General features: G+C 52.6%; 12 protein-coding genes across 13 annotated transcripts, besides 4 other annotated features; 8 read left to right on the forward strand and 4 right to left on the reverse strand.

Annotated features, from left to right (window-relative positions):
* Positions 1–33: 33 nt before the first annotated feature.
* Positions 34–954, reverse strand: EKO05_0008813 (uncharacterized protein; the record flags this gene model as incomplete). Its single annotated transcript, XM_038946630.1, has 1 exon — positions 34–954. One exon carries the CDS (start codon positions 952–954, stop codon positions 34–36), a length of 921 nt encoding a protein of 306 aa, XP_038796342.1.
* A 2,407-nt stretch (positions 955–3,361) lies between these two features.
* EKO05_0008814 (uncharacterized protein) lies at positions 3,362–4,499 on the forward strand (the record flags this gene model as incomplete). The annotated part of the gene is made up of 2 exons (XM_038941763.2): positions 3,362–3,981; positions 4,031–4,499. The coding sequence occupies 2 exons, from the start codon at positions 3,362–3,364 to the stop codon at positions 4,497–4,499; spliced, it is 1,089 nt and encodes a 362-aa protein (XP_038796343.2).
* Positions 4,500–5,044: 545 nt separating this feature from the next.
* Positions 5,045–6,487, forward strand: EKO05_0008815 (uncharacterized protein; the record flags this gene model as incomplete). The annotated part of the gene is made up of 2 exons (XM_038941598.1): positions 5,045–5,175; positions 5,227–6,487. 2 exons carry the CDS (start codon positions 5,045–5,047, stop codon positions 6,485–6,487), a joined length of 1,392 nt encoding a protein of 463 aa, XP_038796344.1.
* Positions 5,393–5,438: a tandem repeat.
* Positions 5,416–5,530: a tandem repeat.
* Positions 6,488–6,795: 308 nt separating the features above from the next.
* Positions 6,796–8,313, forward strand: EKO05_0008816 (uncharacterized protein; the record flags this gene model as incomplete). The annotated part of the gene is made up of 3 exons (XM_038941600.1): positions 6,796–6,882; positions 6,928–7,296; positions 7,348–8,313. 3 exons carry the CDS (start codon positions 6,796–6,798, stop codon positions 8,311–8,313), a joined length of 1,422 nt encoding a protein of 473 aa, XP_038796345.1.
* An 89-nt stretch (positions 8,314–8,402) lies between these two features.
* EKO05_0008817 (uncharacterized protein) lies at positions 8,403–9,929 on the reverse strand (the record flags this gene model as incomplete). Its single annotated transcript, XM_038946631.1, has 1 exon — positions 8,403–9,929. One exon carries the CDS (start codon positions 9,927–9,929, stop codon positions 8,403–8,405), a length of 1,527 nt encoding a protein of 508 aa, XP_038796346.1.
* Positions 9,930–10,282: 353 nt separating this feature from the next.
* On the forward strand, positions 10,283–12,288 carry EKO05_0008818 (uncharacterized protein; the record flags this gene model as incomplete). 2 transcript variants are annotated; one of them, XM_038941829.1, is made up of 2 exons in its annotated part: positions 10,283–12,037; positions 12,088–12,288. In XM_038941829.1, 2 exons carry the CDS (start codon positions 10,283–10,285, stop codon positions 12,286–12,288), a joined length of 1,956 nt encoding a protein of 651 aa, XP_038796347.1. The 2 variants fall into 2 exon arrangements, with proteins under 2 accessions (XP_038796347.1, XP_059493375.1); XM_059637392.1 differs by having other exon boundaries at positions 10,283–12,288.
* Positions 12,289–13,407: 1,119 nt separating this feature from the next.
* EKO05_0008819 (uncharacterized protein) lies at positions 13,408–14,093 on the reverse strand (the record flags this gene model as incomplete). The annotated part of the gene is made up of 2 exons (XM_038941577.1): positions 13,408–13,913; positions 13,958–14,093. The coding sequence occupies 2 exons, from the start codon at positions 14,091–14,093 to the stop codon at positions 13,408–13,410; spliced, it is 642 nt and encodes a 213-aa protein (XP_038796348.1).
* Positions 14,094–14,331: 238 nt separating this feature from the next.
* On the reverse strand, positions 14,332–14,812 carry EKO05_0008820 (uncharacterized protein; the record flags this gene model as incomplete). Its single annotated transcript, XM_059637393.1, has 3 exons — positions 14,332–14,421; positions 14,542–14,675; positions 14,734–14,812. The coding sequence occupies 3 exons, from the start codon at positions 14,810–14,812 to the stop codon at positions 14,332–14,334; spliced, it is 303 nt and encodes a 100-aa protein (XP_059493376.1).
* A 571-nt stretch (positions 14,813–15,383) lies between these two features.
* On the forward strand, positions 15,384–16,682 carry EKO05_0008821 (Diaminopropionate ammonia-lyase; the record flags this gene model as incomplete). The annotated part of the gene is made up of 1 exon (XM_038946632.1): positions 15,384–16,682. One exon carries the CDS (start codon positions 15,384–15,386, stop codon positions 16,680–16,682), a length of 1,299 nt encoding a protein of 432 aa, XP_038796349.1.
* A 942-nt stretch (positions 16,683–17,624) lies between these two features.
* On the forward strand, positions 17,625–18,946 carry EKO05_0008822 (Cellulose 1,4-beta-cellobiosidase (non-reducing end); the record flags this gene model as incomplete). Its single annotated transcript, XM_038941779.1, has 3 exons — positions 17,625–18,153; positions 18,212–18,750; positions 18,800–18,946. The coding sequence occupies 3 exons, from the start codon at positions 17,625–17,627 to the stop codon at positions 18,944–18,946; spliced, it is 1,215 nt and encodes a 404-aa protein (XP_038796350.1).
* A 284-nt stretch (positions 18,947–19,230) lies between these two features.
* Positions 19,231–19,270: a tandem repeat.
* A 198-nt stretch (positions 19,271–19,468) lies between these two features.
* EKO05_0008823 (uncharacterized protein) lies at positions 19,469–21,505 on the forward strand (the record flags this gene model as incomplete). Its single annotated transcript, XM_038941815.2, has 2 exons — positions 19,469–20,732; positions 20,790–21,505. 2 exons carry the CDS (start codon positions 19,469–19,471, stop codon positions 21,503–21,505), a joined length of 1,980 nt encoding a protein of 659 aa, XP_038796351.2.
* A 144-nt stretch (positions 21,506–21,649) lies between these two features.
* Positions 21,650–21,674: a tandem repeat.
* A 328-nt stretch (positions 21,675–22,002) lies between these two features.
* EKO05_0008824 (Aldehyde dehydrogenase (NAD(+))) lies at positions 22,003–24,391 on the forward strand (the record flags this gene model as incomplete). The annotated part of the gene is made up of 5 exons (XM_038941798.1): positions 22,003–22,107; positions 22,164–22,176; positions 22,239–23,152; positions 23,197–23,451; positions 23,510–24,391. 5 exons carry the CDS (start codon positions 22,003–22,005, stop codon positions 24,389–24,391), a joined length of 2,169 nt encoding a protein of 722 aa, XP_038796352.1.
* Between the last annotated feature and the right edge of the window lie 37 nt (positions 24,392–24,428).

Consider the following 24,428-nt stretch of genomic DNA (forward strand, 5'->3'; position numbering starts at 1 on the left):
ACAATACGAGCTACGTAACGACCTGTAAGCACCTCACACAATCGAACCGTCGTTTCTTCGGCTCGTCTGAGGCCTACACATACTGACATCGCTCGACCAGGTATCCGATGCATCATCCAACTTCACGCCCTTCTCTTGGATATCCGTGTCCCTTCGCTGGCTCAGCTGTCTAGCGAGCATGTTTCTGAGTCTGATGGTACTTGAAACCAAGAAGAAGATAGTAATCATGCCAGCAGCATACCCCAGCACATGTAGTATGATGCTCACGTTGCCATGAGCAGGGTTCATCCACTCGTAGACGTAGAAGCCCTGAGTGTATCTCGTCAGGTATGCCAGACCAAGATATGCTGACAATAGCAGCAGGACAATGCTCAGATAAGAAAATGGCGGCGCCTTTGTGGCAGATAGCACAATCTCTACGATTGCAAATACCGAATTCAGACCGTGGACCGAGAGATTCATCCACTGCTCGAAGCGACCGGCTGGCCATCCGCTATTCATGGTTCCCCAGAACACAATCGTGACCAGGAAAGGCATGCTCGTCACACACGAGTAGTACACGGAGTGCATAAGCCGGAGGATCTTAGGCCAGTCGTGCAACCATGTGCGGTTCCTGAAAGCAAACATGAAGGTGTGCAGACTGGAGACCAGGAAGTAGAACCCCAAGGACCAGAATGTGAGAAATGTGAAGAAGCTAAACGACTGGCCAATGGCGTGTTCGCTTTGTTGAATCTCATATGAGCCGATGTTGACGTCCTTTAGGCCAATGGTCGCTGTGTTGGACGCGAGCCAACTGTAGGAGACGATGATGGTCGTAAAGGTGTATACGCAGAGAACCGCGCGGATTAATGCGAGAACGAGAGGAGAGACGAAGTGGGAGGTGACAAACGTCGTCGAAATGTCAAAAAAATCGGCAGAGGGGACGCCCCAGGCTTCGTACGTAAAGAGCTTCATGTTCCAGTGTAAATGAGACAGTTGGCTCTGAGAGGAAGTGGATGCAGCACAAGGTTGCTACAAAGACTCGATTCAGGTATAGATTGGAAGGTTCTGCGTTTTACCATCCGTGTGAGCCTTATATGTACTCAGATTAGCGACATATTTCGTGTACATCTTCAGCCGCTATGTCGATGCTTTCATGTAGTCGCTCACACCGTTCCACACCATCAGTACCTAAATCGATAAGCAGCGTACCCATATCAGCAACGCCACGCGGAACCGTCACTGCACACCCATTCTTTGTCAGCTGTTTTGCCCTGTTGAGCTCGTTTAAGATTGCTCTCCTCGGCACTAGGCAGCTTAACTGATACTGGCCAGCACGTCTGCAGCGCCATAGCGTTGTGCTTTACGCCAGCCCTACAACATCGCGTGGATAAAAGTACGCGTTGCCAGGCGCCCGCACCTACTCCAGCGCCTAAACCGGCCTCCTTCACAGGCATTATCGAAGTAGCTCAGACTCGCGAAATTGTGCTAAAACATCGCTCATGGCCAATTATTGATTCGAGGCCCGGCTGAAAGTGGTGGAGATTGGTATAGCGGCCATTTTCAGCCGCAATCATCAAGCCACGCGTGTACGGGGCGCGCGATATCTCGACACTACAACACCGCAAGTGGGACTCTCAATCCAGATGGGCAAATCCGAGAAGCTAGAAAAGGATACTGAAGCCACAGAAGAATCATGGTACGCCAATACAAAGCCTTGTATCTACGCTCGGCAATGCCGAAAAGAATATATTTCTTTCTGCGCAAAGCTCCCAGCTCATCCATTAGGAGCAAGTACGTCGCCGCTATTATTAACTCTTCCTCCCTAAGCTCCCGGCAGTTGTGTACCTCACTCTTTGCGACTGTCTTATGATGCATTAATGCAAGCTTACACTGATGACGACACGTTGCACAAAAGGCCAACCTCAAGCCATGTCGTACTTTTGGAAGATCTGAAGCATTGCAGGCTTCTTACACCCATACCTTCAATTGGTTGGATTGCAGAGGATTGCGCAGCTCCCATCTGTACTGTACGTCGTAATGGTATTGTGAACCTCCTACTGGCCATGTTTGCGAGGCAAGGGTCACCACAGTCGCACAAAAATGCAATTCTATCAAGGAAGGTCAATTCTCAATCACCTGAAGGGTGCTATGAAGGCAGATAAAATGCATCTAGACTGTCAACTCTGTGCCGACCAGTCCTTCCGTTTGTCGCCACTCGTGTCAATTGGCATCCCGATCCCCTTCAAGCAGAATGGGCAGTCTCACCGCCGTTACTTTTTTGACCCCAAACCTGCCGAGTGGATGGGACTACCATGGCTGTTGGACTGATTACGGCAGGAGGAAGCTCGCCGGGCTCTCGTATGCGGACAGTGCGAACATGACTCAGGCAAACTGTATCGCTTTCTGCGATAGCAGCAATTATGCTTACGCAGGAATCGAATATGGGCAAGAGTGTTGGTGCGGTCACCTCCTTGGTGCAGGATCTGAGGTCAGAAACGATACCGAATGTTATTTCAAATGTCCTGGCGCAGCTGATGAAGCTTGCGGCGCTGGCTATCGACTCAATGTATTTTTTGGCGGGCTACTAAACACTCAAGTCACCAATTCCGGACCTCCAGGCACGGAGTACATTGGCTGTCTCACTGACAACGTTGAAGCTCGTGCTTTATCAGTGTTCCAGGCCAGCGAAGACGGTATGACGGTGGCTGAATGTACTTCGACCTGCAAGTCCCTTGGGCATAAATTTGCAGGTCTGGAGTATAGCCGTGAGTGTTTTTGCGGCGATTCCATGAACAACAGTGCTACAACGACCGACGAGGGTTGCGACATGACTTGTGCCGGCAACTCATCGGAATTCTGCGGTGGTGCCGATAGACTGAATCTGTAAGTAATCGTGTTCTCAATAAGCCCTTCTACCTTGAGCTGAAGATGTTGCAGATATAAACTAGATGCAGGCACTGCCAATCCTACTCCAGAGACTTCAAGTACCACTTCGCTTACATCGATCTGTGCTCCCACTGCGACGGTAGCCGCCGATGCGTACATTACCAACGGTGGATTTGAGCAAGGACTTGACAACTGGTCAGCTGTAGCCTATGATCCAAATCTGGTACCTTTCGACGTAGGGCTCACAAATGATTCGCTTGAGGGTTGTGCTGCTCTGTAAGTCTACAGGTTCTAGAATGAGATACCCGTTAATCTGTCCAAAAGAACCGCAGTACCGAGATCCGGTATCACGGCACTGTCCGCACATTTCCAGGCATCGACGTCGTTGTTCAATCTGCAACCTTCTCACAACTACACAGTCAATCTTTCCCTTGGACACCGCACTGTTGTCCGTCAACAAACAGCAAGCTCGGACCCTAAATACACCATCAGAATGTCAAACAGTCTATTGAGCCGCGGTAACGTGTGCGGGTTCTCCTCGTCACCCTGTCCATTGGTTGGCCTCAACAACTCCATGTATATGGTTTTGAGCATGCAGTTTCAAGCCGACAGTCCTACCGAAGAACTGACTGTATATTTCTCATGGTATAATGGAAATTTCGACATTCCACTCTATCTCGACAGTGTGTCTGTGAGACCAGGCTCCGAAGACGTCTTGACGGATTCCAACCCTTCGGAACGCAATTCTCAAAGGCTCGTATCTGCACCATTAGTTACAAGGTCTTCGATCGCCACAGGAATAACACCACCGAGCGCGCAACCGTCTCTGATCAAAAGAACCCCCGCAATCTCAAGTGCGGTTTCTGCTCCTTTTCGTGAATGTTCAGCGCTGAACTCGTCTATCTCTGCAGCACCAAACTCCTCGACATCCATCTCGTGCTCAAGATCCCTTCCGAATTCGACGCGCTGGTCAACTCCACCGCCCGATATAACGCGCAAAACCTTGGCCAACAGCGGCTTCGAAGACGGTCTCAGAGGCTGGCAGTTTCTCCTGACAGGAGGTACCTTCGACGTAGCCACCACAAATCAGTCCCTGGAAGGTTGTTCTGCAGTGTAAGCTTTCCCCCTGTTACTCCTCCAAGCAGCACCTAAACCTTCAAAGCTCCGTCAGACCAACCTCACCCCACACGGGCAAAAGGCGAGCAGTCACACTGCAGACTCGCATGACTAACTTGAATTCCTCCCATGAATGGTACACCGTTGAGCTCTACATTGGACACGCGAATATCACGCACAGCCCGCCCACTGGCACATCGCCCGTTATTTCGATGAGGTATAAGAACGCGATAAGCGGGGATATCGAGCGGTCCACCAGCCTGTGCGGGTTTGCGCGTACGACCACGTTGAACGGCATCCCCCAGCCATGCAGGCTATTCGGGGCAGATGGCGCGCAGTACCAGAGTTACGGAATGGATGTCAGGGCGTTTGATAGCTCGCATGATCGGTATACGAACGCTACGGAGATGGAGATCTCGGTCGAGATTGCGTGGCCGGCTGGGGCGGTGGAAGTGCCGGTTTATGTAGATGGGGTTGGGGTGTGGGAGATCAAATGGGGCTCGATCTCGCGTTGATGCAGATTGGGTATGGGTGTCGATACCAACCGATCAATTGTAGACAGGTGGACGTGTTCGAACATCATTGTTGTCTTGGCCATGTAGAGGTCAAATTTCGCACGATTTTCTTGTGGAACACTCAAATTACCCTTTTATTTCAAAGCTGTGCGGACGCGTTGGCGAGAAGAGCGGTGCGTTGACCCGAGGCTTACGGGTGTGATCCTGGCCTGGTTTCGTGCATCGACCTTGCTTTCCAACCAGATCAAGACCGATGGCTTCGACACTTGCCCATACCTAGCCACTGGTCTTGACGTAAAGAGATAGCACCACGATGGGCAGCTTCGAGGTTGGCAGTAGGCGTGCAGGGCAGCAGGGGTAACGCGTCGAGAACAGAAGGAATCGGTCGGCGAGGGAAACACCGACTTGCCGAGGTTTGCGACTTTTGTTTCGATTGTGTATGCATGTGTGCATCTCTCCTTCACTACAGCCAACACTGCTTGCGCGACTCACGACTCCCGCCAGCAACAATATCATAGTCCGATTCACGGCCTGCAGACGATGCAATGAGCGCCCTCGCGTCCCCCACCGGGCGTCTCGTCCCCTTGCGGACCAAAGACGAAGTGCGTGCCAGCCTGGAGACGCACGTGGTCTATGTCGTCGAAGTGCCAGCAAAGCATGCCAATGTCGTCAAGGAGTGAGCGGCTCGCTCCAGACACGGCCAATTGATGTCTGACTAACAGTGCAGTGTCGTGCAAGCAGCCATCCCGGACTTCAGGACGGCGGAGATCTCGCACCTGCGCCGCGTCGTGCAGTTCAAGTACCTGCCGGCCCACCTGCAGAAGCAGTTCTACCCGCCCGCGAGGCTCCCGAGAGGTGATGAGGACGATCCTGCACCAGCATCATTGTCCCCATCCACTGCATCGCTGCCCACTCCTCCATGTCCATGTCCATGTCCACGTCCAAGTCCAAGTCCAAGTCTCTCGTCCACGTCCACATCCAGCCCCTCGTCCACGTCCACATCCACATCCAGCCCCTCGTCCAGTCCCACGGTCGACAATGGCAGTGCGCCTGCTGCTGCCGAGGACGTTGCTAAAGACATGGATCTAGTGCGCTACTTCCTCCTCTGCCCCACCAGGCACATCCAGCATGCTGACCTGTTCGCCCTCCTCCGCAAGTGCCCGCCCTTCGACAACGGCAGGACAACGCCGCGCATCCTGTACGTCACCGTCCCGTCGCTAGCACCCATCTCCGCCGAGCAGTCTGAGCAGTGGAGCGAGCAGTACTGGCCCATTGCATACAAGAACACCAACCCATACGGACCACACCCGAGTCTCGTTTCACGCAACCAGGCAGAAATCGAGGACAAGGCGGGCGACTGGCTCGCCCTCGCACGCTCGGCTGGAAAGTCTATCTCGGAGCAGTGTCTGGGCGAGTCGCTCGGCGTCGTTGTCATCGACCAGACCAAGGGCACACCCGAGGTCATTGTCGTAGCGGGTGACTGCCGCTGGCGCTCGCCGACGGGCACCATTGAGCAGCACAAGGGCACCGGCAACGTCATGGCCCACGCCGTCCACCGTGCCATCGCCATGGTTGCAAAGAAGCGACTTCGAGCTGCAGGCACCGACCCTGCCCTCCTCGACCGCTCGCTCTTCTGCGACACGCCTCTCACCGAAGTCGAGAGGGAGTACTACGTCAAGGACAACATCAACCAGAGTGGCTACCTGTGCGTCGACCTCGACATCTACCTGACGAACGAGCCTTGTGTCATGTGCTCCATGGCCATTTTGCACTCGAGGTTTCGACGATGCATCTTTGCCAAGCGAATGCCTCTCACTGGCGGTATGACGTCCGACACGGCTGAGGGCAGTGCAACCCTCCAAGGCGGACTGAAGCATGGCATGTTCTGGCGACCGAGCGAGCTGAACTGGAAGTTCCTGGCGTGGGAGTACAAGGGGGACGGAGCGGATACGACAGAAGCTGGCATCACGGACAACATACATGTTTAAAAACGGCGTGACGATGGGATGTGGTGGTCACGTTGGATAGGCAGCATTACACGGCGCATTGGATTACCTGTTGTGTTGATTACAGTCAGAAGCGTACAAGGTTACGAGTCATGAGATACCCAGACATAGATATAGGAAGATCGAACGAAACGTATTCACGGCTTTACAATCATGCTCTCCACATGCTGTCATGCTGTTATGCTGCGCACGTGCCTGCGCGTTTGGCTCAAATGTTAGCGCGTCAACGACGATGTTGAACGTTCAACCGCGATCAACAGATCAACAGTCGGTGCTACCACACAACAACGATGTTGCCAGATGAGATCGTTACCCAGTTGACTGGCGAATTTGCATGTCGCGACCAGCAGATTCAGCATCTGGTAGCTCTGTACTCTGTAAACAGCCCATCCGTTACGCCATGTACACCACTAACAGACCAGGCGCATCTCCCCTCACCACCATTTGCCAACATCCATGGCCTGACAGCGACTGGCAAGTCGTCTATCCTACGCGCATACTTCCATCTTGCCCAAATACCACACACAGTCATCAACGTTCGCGAATGCATAACTACACGGCACCTGCTCGAGCGCATTGTTGCAGCGTCTCTCGATGCGCTGGAGGAAGCTCATGACGAGAAGATAGACAGGAGACCATATGCGCGGACAGAAAATTTGAGTGCACTCTGTGTGAACTTACAAAAGATACTAAAAGGGAGAGGGAAATTCGTGCTGGTACTGGATGCCATCGACAAGCTCAGAGAAGGTGGTGGTACACTCGTTGCAGCGCTGGGGAGACTGGGCGAGGCGGTCAGTTCGCCGCAGCTTCATCGAAGACTAGTACTGATGATTGGATTTTAGATACCAAACCTGGCCCTGATCCTCACAACCACCCTTCCACTCGCACCTTCTCTCCGACACTCCTCATCCATACCCCACATCGCCTTTACTCCCTACACGCGTCCACAGCTACTCACCATCCTTGGAAAAAGGCCACCCAAAGTCTTTCTTACGCCGCCGTCTGCAGAGCAGTTTCCAGATTACACACCTGATCTCGCGGCCGAAGATGACGCCTGGCTGTGGAACCGCTTCCTCGGTGCCGTCTATGACTCGCTTAGCAAACACACCGGCCGCGACTTGATCAGCTTCCGCGCGACCGCCCTACGGCTATGGAGAGACTTTGTCGCGCCTATCGTCAAAGGCGAATTTGGAACAAGAGACTTCTCGCGGCTCATGGTCAACAGACGGCATCTCTTCCAAGGCGAAGAAGCTGTGCTCGACCGCATCATTACGCCGAAACCCCAGACCACGAACGGAGAAAACAAAGTCATAGTCACAAGAAAAACGGTGCCGGGCATCGTGCAGAATCTGCCGTTTTACACGACGCACCTCCTCATCGCAGCGTACCTCGCGAGCTACAACCCTGCGAGGACCGATGTGACATACTTTATGAAGCACACAGACAAGCGCAAGAACAAGCGCCGCGCACCCGGCCCTGCCTCGCTCTCTACCACTTCCAAGGGCGGCGTCAAGCACCGCCGCATCCCACGCCATTTGCTCACACCCAGCCCCTTTTCGCTGGACAGACTGTTTGCTATCTTCAGAGCGTTGTTGGTGGATAGCGTGCCACAGACGGCAGATCTGTATACTAGTGTCGCCACGCTGACGAGTTTGAAACTGCTGGTCAGGACGGGCATCGGGGGCGCGAGCGATGCATTGGAAGCGGGCGGAAGATGGCGGGTGGGGTTTGGGTGGGAGTTCGTAAGGGGGCTGGGGAGGAGCGTTGGGGTTGAGGTGGGGGAGTATCTGGTGGGCGGTGTGGATTGATTGTATTTCCACACTAGGCGTACTCTTGCTTTGTCTGATATACAATAGAGTATCGACTTTGTCTCATCGACGTTTGTATGTGGCCAGAACTACCAAGCAAACGAAGCAATACTCCCACCCCAAGTACTCCACAAACCCAGCCTCCCATCCTCATCATCCATCCACTTCATATCCCGTATCTTTGCGTGTCCCACCGGCTTTCCCCCAGGCAGATCAAATTCTCTAACCGTCCTGCCCGTCCACAAGTTAGTCACCCTCACCGCCTTGTCGCAATTCGCACCATCCTGCGCAGCAGCAATCAGCCCCAGTCGCGCATTCACAGCAACGTCTAGATCCAGATCATCAAGGTTCGTATGCTGATAGCTTAGTACGGGCTGACTCCATTTGGAAAACGCGGTGTTTGTCATTTTGCGCCGTCGCTTGTAGTCGTGGCCGCTTGGGTACAGCGTTTTGAAGTAGGCCTCGTTGTAGTGGTGATGTTTGGTGCTGGGCTTCCCGCCTCGCTCACGCGGGGTTGTCAGCCGGGGGCTGCGGATGTCGTATAGGAAGAGGGTATCTTGGAGTCCTGAACACACTAATCTTGTGGCGTCGTCGGCTCGCTTTAGTTTGCTGGTAGGATAGGGATGCGTGAGGATGTGTGAGGTGCCTCCCGAGCGGGCGTCGTAGAGGTGTATTTTTCCATTTCGACACCCCAGGGCGATGGTGTTGTGGTTCAGCCATTCAAGAGAGAGGATGTCGGCGTGTAAATCGGGAAGGACCGTCTGCGAGTCCCAGGATCCCGAGGGTGAACGTGTGAAGAGGAGCAGGGATTGCTGTGCTGCGACAGCAAGATGCTCTGTTTCGTTCGCTGCAACGGTGCTGGAGGGCTCTGGTAATGAGGAGAATGAAGGTGGCCGTGCAGCAGATGTCCAAATGGCAGAGCAGGCTTTTGGTGTAAAGACTTGCGATATGTGCGGGCCGTCGCGCTCGGGGTCGCTGAGCTGAATGATAGGTGGCCGGTCAGAGCCGATTGTCGTTACTGCGAGAGCGCCAGAGGTGGGCATGTACTGGAACGAAGAGACGGTGGAGGTTGTGCGAGAGATCTCGTCCCAGGGGTAGTATCCGTATCTTGATTTGGTGTCAAGAGCCCTCAACTTATCTTGTGAGTGTGAGCTATGCAGGTTTGCTGCTTGGTCGTCTCCGAGGAATTGACGTCGCTTGACTTTGTTCTCTCCGCAAACTGCATAGATGGTTTTCGAGACTGGATCTTTGTCGAAGAAGCGAATCACTTCGTTGTTGGCGCTGCTGGTGACTGGTTTGAATGTGGCGCTCATGCCGGACATGCATGCTTCTGGCCATATGTTCTGTAGGTAGAAAGACCTTCTCTTGAAACCAATCTCTCGCTCGAGATCGCAGTGAGTGAACTTGGCGGCATGTCGGCGAACGACTCGCTCTTTCTGTATCCTGGTTGTCCTTGCTGTTGCCGCTTTCTGGACATTTTCTTTTCTCCTCTCCTTGATTAGATTGGAGGTCGAGTATTTGAGATCAAGCCCTCGTGCCGCAGACTGGCTTTGGATTTTGAAGTACTTCTTCTTCTCCTGGTCGTAGTAGAAGCCGGGTATATGCTGGCCGTTCATGCTGCTGCCGCAGTATTGAAGACGTGAATGTATCGTGATTGGCCGATGGATCAGCAGCGCGCAGACACGATTTACGCGAGTCAGTGAGTTGCGGACGGCCTATCGATAAGCAGATTCGCCGCGGCATGACGCCATTCCATGTCGGTCCAGGCACATCACTCTGACAGATGCTCGATGCTCGATGCTCTGCCATCTTTGGCCTTTCCCCTCCTTTTATTTCCTTTGCCTTTCCCCTCCTTTTATTTCCTTTGCCTTTCCCCTCCTTTTATTTCCTTTGCCTTTCCCCTCCTTCTTTTCCCTTTGCCTTTCTTATCTCCGAGTGTCAGACACATTCTTAGACATCTCGACAGCTCATGCTTTGCCTCTCTCGACGTTCAAAGCCCTTGACGTCTGGCAACCCACTTTTTGCAGCCAACCCGGCAAGACACCCGCACACCTCGACGCGCCTCAGCCAAGCCATGGCGCATCTCGCCAGCTCCTGGCCTAAAGGCGAGCATACGCTGCAGTCACTGCCCAAGTCGAATGTTTTCACCCAGAATCTGCCTCCAGACGCCGCCTTCCCCACTCCAGAAGACTCGCACCAAGCGCCCCGACAGACACTTGGGCCGCGCATGGTCAAGGAGGCGCTGTACACATACGTGAGGCCAGACCCTCAGGGAGAACCGGAGCTCCTAGGTGTTAGTCAGCGCGCGCTGCAGGATCTTGGACTGAAGGAGGAGGAGGCGCAGACGGAAGAGTTCAAGCAGCTGGTCGCTGGCACCAAGATCCTCACATGGAACGCGGAGAAGCCCGACGAGGGCATCTATCCCTGGGCGCAATGCTACGGCGGCTACCAATTCGGGCAGTGGGCCGGACAGCTAGGTGACGGGCGAGCCATCTCGCTGTTCGAAGCTACCAACCCAGCGACCAACACGCGCTACGAGATCCAGCTCAAGGGCGCTGGACGCACGCCGTACTCGCGATTTGCCGACGGAAGAGCTGTGCTGCGCTCATCCATCCGTGAATTCGTCGTCTCAGAGTACCTCCATGCGATTGGCATTCCTTCGACACGAGCGCTCGCGCTTACCTTGAACAAAGGCACCAAGATCATGCGCGAGCGATCCGAGCCCGGCGCAATCGTCACACGTTTCGCGCAGAGCTGGATTCGATTCGGAACGTTCGACCTCCAACGTATGCGCGGCGATCGTGAGACACTACGCACGTTGGCCGACTACACGGCCGAGCATGTCTACAGCGGATGGGACAAGCTGCCTTCGAAGCTGCCCGCTGGTGACGCAAAGACCACGCACACCGATACCAAGACGGGCGTTGCAAAAGATAGCATCGAGGGCGAGGGCCTCGAGGAGGGGAACCGCTACACACGTCTTTACCGCGCTGTCATTCGCAACAACGCTGCTACAGTCGCCAAGTGGCAAGCGTACGGCTTCATGAACGGCGTGCTCAACACTGACAACACATCCATCCTCGGTCTGAGCATCGACTTTGGGCCCTTTGCCTTCCTCGATACTTTCGATCCAACATACACACCTAACCACGACGACCACGCACTGCGCTACAGCTACCGCAACCAGCCAACCATCATCTGGTGGAATCTCGTCCGTCTAGGAGAGGCTTTGGGCGAGCTGATGGGCGCAGGCTCCAACGTGGACACTGCCGAGTTTGTAGACAAGGGCGTCAGTGAAGCCGACTCTGGAGATCTAGTCAAGCGCGCAGAAGGCATCATCGAGCGGGCTGGCGAGGAGTACAAGGCCGTGTTTTTATCCGAATACAAGCGTCTCATGACGGCGCGTCTCGGACTGAAGTCACAACAAGACAGCGACTTCGATTCGCTGTTCTCGGAATTGCTTGACATTCTTCAGTTATATGAGTTGGACTTCCACCATGCGTTCCGCAGACTCTCAAGTTTGAGCCAGAAGGGGTTGGACGAAGAGTCGAACAGGAAGAACGCAGCAGACATCTTCTTCCGTAACGACAACTTGCCAAAACATAATGCAGACTCGCGGATTCGTATTGCCAAGTGGCTCGAGAAGTGGTCGGCGCGAGTCAAGGAGGATTGGGGTGAGGATGACAGTGGGCGACAAGAGGCTATGATGGCTGTCAACCCAAACGTAAGCACCTCTCTGTTTGAATTTATATTCTGCGCTGATTTTGTTTGCAGTTTGTTCCTCGATCATGGATCCTTGACGAGCTGATTGACCGCGTGGAGAAGAAGGGCGAGCGTGAGATCTTGACACAGCTCATGAAGCTGAACCTCGATCCTTTCTCAGAGGAGTGGGGGTGGGACGCGGAGGAAGAGCAGAGGTTTGTCGGCGATGTACCGAAGTTCAAGGGTATGATGCAGTGTAGCTGTAGTTCGTAGGGTCGGTCCTACCATTTTGTCTCTCCGAGACAAAGATTTATACTACATGGTAACTTGTACCATTGCATTTATGCATGCTATAAAAGAGATGATATGACACGTACTCGACGACATTGACCCGTAAACCTTGCCATTATGCCATTATCCAGTTCACGTTCCTCTCTGCTACATCCTATTACCCTTAACTTATTGTAGTCTTCGTCAGGTCCCAGCTTAATAGACTAAAACGCTAGCCCTTTGTCCTCGCAAATATCCATCATGATGTCCCGCAACTACTTTCTCCATTAAACTCCGATAGATGCGCTCAACCACAATCCAATCCATTTCAAATCAAGGGTACACATCTTCTACGCCGCTTTCTCTATCCAAGACCGAAGTTCCTCGAATATCTAATATCCATCAAAGATCTTGCCATTCCGACTTTGCAAACATCCCTTATGCAGATTCATTCTAGGCTAGAAGGTAGTACTCCCTATGCTCTTTAGCTTCGTAGACGCACGTGTCGAGTTTCAAGACTTGCGATTGAAGAAGTGGAAGACTATCTTAGGAGGGTTGTAGTCTGATTGGGTAACGCTGAATCCAGTGAGAAACTCCTGAGATTTGGACAATATATCACAACCGTAGTGACTACGATATCAATCATGTCCGGACCACCTTGCCCCGACTTCTATTCTGGCTCAGACAGCCCGAGGCCACGCATTGCTTTCTGCAGCAGAGATTGAATCCTGGCAGCATTCAAATTCACCCTTAACTTTGCTTCAGGCCGGCCATGCGTAGTCTTCCTTGAATGGTCTGATGCTTGTGCCCAAAATTGTATTGCGAATCACCTCTTCCGCGAAACTGTAAATCTTCTCCCATTAATTCGTTGTGCCAGTCACGTGTGGGGCCATCGATAGTAATTAGAGCTGGACAAAGCCTGGCTTGTCGGAAGCGGCACAGAATGTAGGACGGTCCGCCAATATAGCCTTCAGAAATTGTGCTACGACAACGACGGGTCAGACCAGGATATTCTTTTTTTGTGCTCTACAATTACAGATGAACGTATTGTGAAACACTGGAATCATCGTGATCAATACATCCTTGCTATGGTAGATCAAACTAAGCCTTCCTAAAACCTGCTCAGAATGCATCGCCCAGTAAACCAAGCGATGGAGTCTGCAAACCGGAGACTCCCAGAGCCAGCGCAGTAAGCAGTGAATCCAGTAGCGCGATAACACCAATAAGCACTACGTCAAGTGCCAACTCAACTGCGAGGATCAACAGTGACAGGGCAGCCGTCAATGAATTCAAGAAGACTATAAGTCCAGCGAGTCCGAGAATATGAACTGCAGCAGTAACTGTTGCAAATATCTCGACGATGATCAGAGCAAGAAGTGCGCCATCGGCAATAAGCTGGCGCTTCTCCTTGGGCTGGGAGTCAACACCCGTGGGTTCGGCGTCGAAATCAAGATCTGCGCTTACAGAGCGCTTTGCAGATGTGGATTTGAATGGTGGAAGCGTTTTGACGTTGTTGGTGGTCGCCGTGATAGCAGCGGTGATGAGGTTAATCTGTGCCCCGACTTGGGCTGTCGCAGCGGTCTTTTCCAAAACAGAGGAAGATGCAGAGAGGGGCGCAAGAGTGATATCTGAGATTTTTAGATCGAGTTTGGGAAGAGACGGGAGAACTTACTAATAGCCCCTGTGTAGGTTTGCACAGTAGCGTAGAGATCAGTGAGGAGACTGACAGCGTCGGCACGTTTTGAGAGCACAGGGCTAGCAATGGAGACGCTGCCGAATGCGAGTATTGAAAAATGCGAGAAGCGCATGGTTACGAATGTGCGGATGTGATTGTAGTAAGAATGTATGCGAGCGAGCGGAGCAAACAGTTATGTTGTCTTTCATAGTGTCTTTTGAGGATATCAGTGATGACTTGGTGATTTTATACATAGGCAGACTCGTATTGTTCTCTGTTCGCTTGCCAAAATTCAAGATGGTCGTCGGTGGATGTCAACCGCATTGGGGCGAGTTTCCGTCGAGCGCATCATAGTAGATACCCAATGCTGCCTACAAGAGCCGGCCCCCGCGCATTTCAAGACAAGAATGCGGACAAGCAGTATTGTTAACACCCATCCCTGTGTTATAATAAACTAAGCCCTGCTTTGTGTCACGACTTCTTTCGATATATGTTGTGAAAGGCTGTCTCAAAGTGGGAAAGGCTACAGAGAAAGAAACGTGGACGGACGCATAGGGTTCAGGCCAAGATGGGTAACTTACAGCGTGGATCAACTTCTTATTTGGATAAATTCGTCTTTTTGCAGAATCATCGAAGACACAATGTGCGGATCTTGAAGAGTCGCCGTAGACGTCATTACAGGGGCAGGAACAGATGCCCCTGGGCACAGATGTTCCTGATCGTCATGTAAGCAGATTTAAGACACTAAGAATGACCAATGGGTCGATAACTACCATATAGCAGCACAGAAAGCGGCATATTAGACGACAAAAATTGTCCTTGTGCCGTGTGGCAATGCGTGAGCTCCGTCATCGCACCCTTGCTCCGAGGGGTACGAACCCAGTGAAGAAGCTGTCAAACAGACTACTGCCAGCCGCGAACATCGTTTGCCTGACCCCCTGTATATTTAAAGAATGCTTGTTCCACGAGAGAAGTGATGACACCCTGCGCAGACGGTGCATAGTTGATGGGACACAGCACTACAGACCTTGACATGGGGGACTCGTTCGCCGACGAAGCAGCGCTAGCACGTGGTCGTGCTGCCCGACACGTCGCATTTGAACGTGCGCCACGTTTGCTAGAGTTGGTTCTTTCCGACAAAAACGGTGCGAACCAACTTGGGACCATCCAGCGTCTTGCGTTTATAGCGGTCTTCCTTCCGCCTTATCGCTATCGGAAGATGAGCCCCGCAGCCATCCGCGTGTACCTGCCAAAGGGGGGTAGGTGTTGGTCTCAAGCATTGCCGAAGGACAGCAATGGTGCGTGCATAAGGTGTAGCTCACAGCTCTTATGGCCCCCCCCCCCCCCCAAAACGCTCTTTGTAACCAAATTTGTGTTCACTCTCGATAAGCCTAACCCGACCGAACTTGTCTGAACGTTCACCATGCCATCATTGTCGCCTGAGATCACCAAGGCCATTGAAGAGGCTGTGACGAAGAACTTTAAAGATGAGATTGCGTTTGTCCAGAAGATGGTGCAATATGGAGGGCAACGAGGCGACGAGCATGAAGCTCTAGAAGAGCTATACCGTCAATACACCTCTCGTGGATACGACACTACCAAACTGGACATGGATCAACAAGTTCTGTCACAGCACTCAGGGGCCGGCAGGTTCAGCGATACTCACTCCAAAGCCCCAGTGATCATCGGTGTGCATAAGCCAAGATCTTCGATGCCAGGCGGAAGGAGTTTGATTTTGAACGGACATATCGATATCGTGCCGAACGGACCCAAGGAGCTGTGGACGCATGACCCTTACTCGGGGATCATCGAGGACGATTGGCTATACGGTCGCGGAAGTGGTGATATGCGTGCCGGTGCGGTTGCGAACTTGTATGCCCTAGATGCTTTACGTAGCATTGGAAAGCAACCGGCGTCGAAAGTCATCATCGAGTCTGTACCGGAAGAGGAGTCTACCGGTAACGGTACGATGGCTACACATCTAGCTGGATACACTGCAGATGCAGTCCTGATACCCGAGCCTACCAATGAAGAACTCGTTCGTGCAAATGTTGGCGTCATCTGGTTCAAGATCGCTGTTGCAGGTCGACCGGTCCATGTCTTGAAGGCGAAAGAGGGGTCTAACGCCATCGAATCAATATGGAGGATCGTAGCTGGACTGAAAGAGCTGGAGAAGGAAATGAACGACCAGAAAAAAGGGAGACTGTACTTTGAACACATGGTCTCGCCCATCAATCTCAATGTCGCCATGATCCAGGGCGGAGACTGGGCCAGTTCAGTGCCGGCATGGTGCACGATTGATTGCCGTGTAGCACTATTCCCCGGTGTCACTGCACAAGAGGTAGCAGATAAGATTGAGCGAACAGTCACGGAAGTGTCGAAGACCGACTCGTTCTTACGTGATTCGCCTGCGAAAGTCTCTTGGAACGGTTTCTTTGCGGAGGGCTATGTATTGGAACCTGGTAGTGAAGCTGAGGAGTTGCTGAAGACGGTACATCAGAAAGTGACAGGGGCGGAGTTAACAAGCATGACCATGCCCGCCTATCTCGACACTAGAATTTTTGCCTTGGAGCAGAAGATACCTGCATTGTGCTACGGTCCGATTGGGGAGAGCTTGCACGGGTTTGACGAAAGGGTCAGCATCAGCAGTATACAACGAGTCACTACGACGATCGCGCTCTTCATTGCAGAGTGGTGTGGCCTAGAAGATGTTTCGAATTGAGCGTTGGTATCAGAATGAACCACACAGTCTTCCGGTCCTGCTTTGAAAGGCTTGCTCAGTTGGGGCACATGAAACAGCTGTCTTTCCCTTAAGTCATCTAGATCAGAGAAGGGGAAATAATGTCGGACCTACGAAGTCATGCCATCGTATACATTTTCGCGCACCGACGACTTAAGAATCAGTTCGGATTACTCATCAAGCACGCGATTAGAACCCACCAAGTTAAATGGTTGAAGAGCACTAATCTGGCACCTACCGTTCTATGCGGAGACAAAGCTTGCGTGTTCGTGGGCTCGTTTTTGGGGTTGTTTGACGTCACAATCACTCGCACTGCATTTAATCTGTCTGCTGCACGTAATTTAGACATATTACCCGAGGCGACCGTACCCAGCATTCGCAACTTGAGTCTCAGATCATAAAAACCTGACGCATGAGCAGTACCAGCAGCTCTATGCTGGTTCGTTTTCGTAATTCGTGACTTGCGAATCATGACATGCTCATGCAACAACATCGCGCTGTTGTGTCTTCACTGCTTGTCGTGTTCACAACTCGAACTCAAGTTTCCGGCCGTCCAAGACCGGTTCCAAGGAATCCAAGCCTTGTTGTCCCAGTATCGCCCACTGAGCCTCTTCTGTTCTGCCTTGGCATCCACCAAGAGTCTTTCTTCCTCCTCAATTGCGGATGGAGTGCCCTACGTGCCGCTGAGGACCAGCAGTGGCTATACCACATAGGCGATTAGTTGTGCGAAGAAAATGTCTTGAGCCTCATAAAATGCGGATGTACGGTGTGGAAATCGAGGGATCCAAATTGAAGATAGATGAAAGGCTCTTGGGAGATGGTGTGTCTGTTGTTGTAGTGGAATATAAATATGACCTGCAGCTTGCCATTACGTTCTCTCGTCACGCCGACATTCATTCAACGAAATTCTGGATTCTCCTGACGATGCTGTCTACCATTTTTTACACAGTTGCTCTTGCAGCCGGCCTCGCACAGGCTCTGCCCCAAGCCACCGTCGTACCCAATGCAGCTACCCCTGTTCGAGCTGAGACGACCGCTGCACCCCAGCCCCGTCAGGCTGCTATCAACCCCTTCGCAGGCTACAACTTCTACGCCAATCCGTACTACTCGTCCGAGGTGCACAACTTGGCCATACCCTCGCTCCCAGCGTCGCTTCGCCCAGCTGCTTCAGCCGTCGCCAAAGTTGGATCGTTTGTATGGCTGGACACTCGTGCAAAGGTGCCTACTCTAGACACTTACCTGGCCGACATCAAGCAGAAGAACGCTGCTGGCGCGAAGCTGATGGCTACTTTTGTTGTGTACAACCTTCCCGATCGCGATTGTGCTGCTCTTGCATCGAATGGGGAACTCCTCATCGACCAAGATGGAGCCACCAAGTACAAGGTTGAGTACATTGATAAAATAGCAGCGATTATCCAAAAGTATCCTGATGTCAAGGTCAATTTGGCCATTGGTATGTGCGCTATCCTGATGGGCGGCCGAATTGAGCGTTTGTGACTGATGCGGAACAGAGCCGGACTCGCTCGCGAACATGGTCACTAACATGGGTGTTCAGAAGTGCTCTCGTGCTGCACCTTACTACAAGGACCTGACCGCCTATGCTCTTCGCAAGCTCAACTTTGCCAATGTCGACATGTACCTGGATGGTGGCCACGCTGGATGGCTTGGCTGGGATGCCAACATTGGTCCTGCAGCCAAGCTGTTCGCAGAGGTGTACAAGGCTGCTGGATCCCCTCGTGCTGTTCGCGGTATCGTTACCAATGTCTCGAACTACAATGCTTTCAGGATTGGCACCTGCCCAGCAATCACAAGTCCAAACGCCAACTGCGATGAAGAGCGCTTCATCAAGGCATTTGCCCCGCTCCTGCAAGCTCAAGGTTTCCCAGCGCGCTTCATCGTTGATGTTGGACGGTCTGGCAAGCAGCCTACTGGCCAGCAAGCGTGGGGTGACTGGTGCAATGTCCAAGGTGCTGGGTTTGGTCCCCGCCCAACAACCAACACGGGCAACTCGCTTGTGGACGCATTCGTTTGGGTCAAGCCTGGTGGTGAGGTATGTGGATACGCCCCTCTTACAGACCAGGGTCACTGACAAGATACAGTCTGATGGGACCTCGGACACTTCTGCCGTTCGCTACGACGCTGCCTGTGGTCGTGCATCTGCTTTCAAGCCAGCGCCTGAGGCCGGTCAGTGGTTCAACACGTACTTTGAGATGCTCCTCAAGAATGCCAGTCCTGCTCTAGCTTGATAAACAAGCGAGGTAGAGCATAAGCGAGCCATGCAGGTGCATGTTGGTGACTGAACGGGGCTGGGCTGGATGCAGCTGGTCGTGGCGTTCCGTAAAACTATACAGAGGTGCTTGTGCCCAATGCTATCTCCTGACCGTGCATGCAGTGTGTTGGTGGTGATGCAAGGTACAGCCCGGCAGCCAGCAATGTGGCGTGGCTCGGCAGTCTGCTGCACATGCGTCGGTACTATTAGCGCCGATCGCATTCGAAGTAACGCAACTGTGACGCTGAGGGTGACGGATGAACCTGCACCTGCACCTGCACCTGCACCTGCACCTGCACCTCCCCCTCCCCCTCCGAAGTGCGCCTTGGAGACCACTTTGACGCTCAGGACGCGCTCCATCGATTGCAACGTGTACCCCATGACATAATCGCGCTTGCCGAGCCAGCATCGAATCCCAGCGCTCCATCTGCGCCGCACGCACTCCCCATGCATCCTCCAACCCGTCGATAGGCCAGCGGAGAGGGCAATGCAGCCCCGAATGCCCACTCACATTCAGCTCAAGCTGTTTGCCTACACTGCAGCGGCCTTCCTCCAGACCACGTGTCCCTTGGCTCAGGTGCCCGTTTTCGCAAACGCCGTCGACACCCCCACCGCACCTGGACAGGAGCACCTTGCTCACACCCAAGTACTTTTGCCCGCAGTCGTCGACCCCGTACACTTTGACGATGGCACTGCCAGAGAGCAGCAGAGCGGAGGCTATGCGCCCGACTTTGCCTACTTTGCACGCAGTCTGCTTGGACGGCAAGCCGAGGAGGTAGGCCAGCTGAAGGACGACGAGAAGATGGACGTCGACATCGACCCCGAGAGTACCGTCTACTTTGTGCTGGAGAAGAGCCAGTTGCAGGCTCGAAGCAGACCGAACGCGCTCGTGAACCCGCTGGACGCGACAAGCTCAAAGGACAACTCCATGAGCGAGCGCACCGCTGACGACGGTGACGACGAGACCAACACACCCTCACTAGCTGGAGTCGCAGGTGAGATACGGCAGGCGCAGCAGGAGGCTGGAACGAAGCTGTGGATATCCGCAAACACTTGCAAACAGCCTCTGCCCGGCAACAATGCCTCGTCCACGGGCGCGCCTCAGCTCACGTTGTACGTGTCGACTTCAGCTCAGAACCAAAAGCCAGGCCCGAGCTCTACAGAACACCTTTCCACGAACACGACCGGCATACCCTTTGACAACGGATACGTGTCGCTTGAGGTCAACGCCACGTCTGACGTGTACATTGGTATCTCGGCACCCAAGCTGAACGATAACTGGTTTGGGAGCTGGCACTTCGAAGTCGCCGCAAGCACCGATGGTTCCTACCACAGCTACAACAAAACCAACCCATTCCTTTTCATGGTTGATACGGACAGCGAGTCTACGCTGTTCATTACATACAACCTCACCGATTCCAACAAAGCGGAAGACATCGCCAAGTGGAACAAGTCAAATCCCTTCGCCATGTATGCTTTCCCAGCTGGCCGATCACCAGTCACGGGCATGGAGAACTCGTACTGCGCACTGAAACATCAATTCAATTCGACAAACAACATCACGGTTGATACAAAAATCACGACCAAGTTTGGCGCTGGCTATCCGAAAAGCCAGTTTAACATCCATAACCTCGACAACTCTCAAACATACAATGGCTATCTGGTAGTCGAAGGGAATCAGGAAACAGTCGATTTGCCCGGTGTTGGCAGGGTTCGCGCTGGCGGTAAAGTCTTTCAGCAGTTCAACTGGACCACAAAAGCCGGTAAGCAGAGCTATCCAACCTAACAACAGAACGCATCCAGTGCTAATCCTTGGCCAGACGATTCATGCCAGGTTCTGACGGATCTCGAATTTTGCGACACCGTGGCGTATGCTGTTCCATCATCTTCAGAATACAAGTACAAAGACGACGACTTGAAGAAACTTTATGACGATCAAGCAAAAAAGTACTTCAAGAATTTTACAAATTCCCTCGACCAGGTTGCGTGCGATGCGCCTTCCACGGCTCAGTATTCTCTTGCTCGAAACTGCACGCACTGCAGAGAGGACTACAAAACATGGCTATGCTCTGTTTTGATTCCGAGATGTGAGGACTGGACTGCCGACAATGACTGGCTCCAGCCACGTAATGTCAAGGCGAGCTTTCCCGACAGCACGTTTCCATATGCCAACAACATGAGTGCCGAGTTCAACGCAACATTACGCGACCGTTTCGGATACAGCCAGAGCCGTAACCCCTTGATTGATACCACTATCAAACCAGGGCCGTACAAAGAGATGCTTCCGTGCGAGGATTTGTGTTTCGATCTAGTCAGAAGCTGTCCCGCACAGCTTGGATTTGCATGCCCCAACAACCCCGGGAGGGCTCTATCGTACGGCAAGCGGGATCCTGATGGTGATGTTTTGATGTGCAATTTTCCTGGCGCAGTGGTCAAGCTGAATGTGCAAGGTGCAGCTGGTTTTCTAAGCTTGCAGTCAGGCAGCGTCGCGCTCGTTGCTTCGACGCTTCTGACCATTTTTGTCATCTCGTGGTAAGCCGCCTGCACAAAGCAAGCGGCACGCGTCTCGCGCGAAGGGTTTGGTGGAGCAGGAGTCTATGCACGACTAGACGTTTGGAGACAGGCCGTCATTTGTAAGCGATATGAGGTGTGTTGTAAGAACCCTTGTCGCATAGACGCTGGATGGACGGACGGACAGGAGGGACCCAAATCATGCTCATATCCCTATACGAACAACTGAAACCTATGGCTTCTGTAATGTTGTAAACTTGCGCTATTCTGTCTACAGTTTAATCTGTCTTAGCCGATCCTGATCTGCAGGGGACCTGCTTAGCTGCTTAGCTTTAACATCCAAACTTTCTAGCAAACTCCCCGCAAGAATATCGGGCATCCTATTGTTCTCTCGATCCCGCCATGCAAAGTGTCGGCCTTCGCCAACAATCACCTGGCGACTGCTGCAATTTTGCCGATTGAGATCGATTTGAACGTTCAAACTTGATACAGACAGAGACCTGCGGCGATTCGTCGGTCGCCATGGCCGAAATTACTGGGCCTCGACCTCCGAGCACCTCCACACGCGCAGCGAACGCGCACCGCGTCCACAGTAGCTGCGATCGGTGTCGGAGCAGGAAGACCAAGGTAAGGCGGAATCTCCCCGCTGTTCAAAGCTAAGACACTGTTGACTAGTTGTGCAGTGTATCGACCCTAGTATGTACGCCTCCAACTCATTGGTGTCGTCCTTGGGGTCCGCACAGGCTGACGTCTGGCAGTTCCCGGACCATGTCGTTATTGCGCCCGCACGGGAGCTCCATGTACCATTGCTACCCCGCGGAGGAAGCGGCCGTACTACCATGTGACCGAAGAGGAGTATCAGCTCTCCATGAGCATCTTATCGCGAGTCTTCCCTGGCCAGGAGCTGAACCTTCAGTCATTGCGCAAAATATCCAAAGGCATCAAAGATGGCTCATTGGTGTTGCCTACCTTGAACGCAGACAGCTACTTTGAATCACACGAATCTCCAGAAGATGACGACGGCTACTCGAGTGCGGATACCCCAGGCGAGTGGTCGGTCGACGGGGATAATCTACACGAACCGTTGGGTAGTATGATGAAAGACTCAAAGGGCGTCTTACGCTACGTCGGCGCCCAGAGTGATATACCTTTCAATGGGGCCGTTGTCAACTTCTGTAAGACTGTTCAGAAAACTGATATCATTCCAGCAGCCAGAGTTGGGCATTACCCACCAAGAGAGGAGAGCGAAAAGGATGTGTTTTACCTTCCACCAAAAGAAACTTGCTTCCACTACGTTCGAAGATATCGTGAAGAGGTGCATTGCATGTATTGGCTCTATCCCGAAGAGAAGCTCCTGCAGCGGATCGAGGATACATATACATGGTATGCGCCGCCTTCCACACAGGGTGCAATCAAGCATGATAACAGCGGCACGCCTACTCCGCCCCTTAGAAGGGGTGAGCGTCCATCGAGTTCATGGATATGCTCCCTATATGCAATGTTTGCCATTGGAGCCTCACCCCGAGACCGCATCGACCACTCGCCTTCGCCAGGACTACCCTCACACTTAGCTCCCAAGACATCAGAAGACTACCTTGCCCTAGTCAAACAGCTCAAACCAAAAGTGGAGGAGAGTGCCGACATTGACAGCATAAGAGCACTGGTTATATCAGTATGTTGAATCGACGGAATTACTTAGGAAACTAACGAGTCCAGGCTATCGCACTCGAGAACGCTTTAAGCAGGGTCACAGCATACCTTTACATTGGGACTGCTGTCCAAACAGCGTTTACGCTGGGACTACATCGAGACCAGCTACCCATATCAGGTACAGAAGAAGACCGCGAAGAAAATCGCCGCATATGGTGGACACTGTTTACCCTTGACTTGGAAATTGGGATGAGAGGGGGAAGTCCATCCTTGATTGATGAGAGATACGTCAAAATCACGACGTTGATGCCGCACGAGAGGGTAAGTCCTTGCACGGGTTCCTGTCGTTACAGCAAAGATGCACACTGACTGCTTGTAGGTTCCACCTTCGTTTCTAGGCTTACATACACCGCTCAAATGGTTATCAACCTTTGTGTCACTCAGCCGGCTGAAGCGCGAAGTCATCCGAGAGATTTACACCGAGCGAGAGTCCAAGTTGATATCATTTTCAACGGTCTCGAATTTGCTATTGCTGCTTCGAAAGTGGCATCGAACGATGCCTGTACACCTCAGGCTCGATTCTTGGGACACCGCCCCAACTTACTATAGGCGTGCGATAATGGTGCTTCACCTGCACTACTGGAGTACAAAGATACTCCTCACAAGGCCATTTCTACTGAACCTTGTCTTGAAGCGCGCAGAATTGGCCTCGACTAGTAAAATTGGATATGAGAAGATGGCCATGGTATCCGTTGACGCGGCGAGAAAGATCGTTGAACTGTGCCAGAGGATGGTTCAAGACCAGACGATATCCAGCTTGACGACATTGGACAGTACGACAGTGCTCCGCTGCGTCACTATCTTTATGTGCGCCTTTGGTTACTTTCAGAAGGCTGATCACAAAAAGGACGCCAACGATTGTTTGGCCATCGCCAAAAACATGGAGCAAACTGGATTCGCTAGCATGATTGTAATGGAGACGCCCATGCATCTCCAAAACCTTGGCATGAGCTACCAGCCCACACCCGATTTCCATCACGAGAGCTATGTACCGGACGAACAAACAATAGCCGAAATGTGGAACAATTACCAGATGACCTCACTTCAGACTCAACAAACGCTGGACCTGGACTTTGATGACTCTGGCGCGCTCGATGCCAACACTAATATTCTAGCGTTTGAATATTTGGATGAACCTACCAAAGTCTTCCATTCTCCGCAGCCCTACTCAGACTACGATTTGTGGCGGCGACGCCAATAGATTAGCACATGACTACGGTGCGCCTACAGCGGGACAT

Source organism: Ascochyta rabiei, chromosome 15 (assembly GCF_004011695.2).
Source record: "Ascochyta rabiei chromosome 15, complete sequence".
NCBI classification, from domain to species: domain Eukaryota; kingdom Fungi; phylum Ascomycota; class Dothideomycetes; order Pleosporales; family Didymellaceae; genus Ascochyta; species Ascochyta rabiei.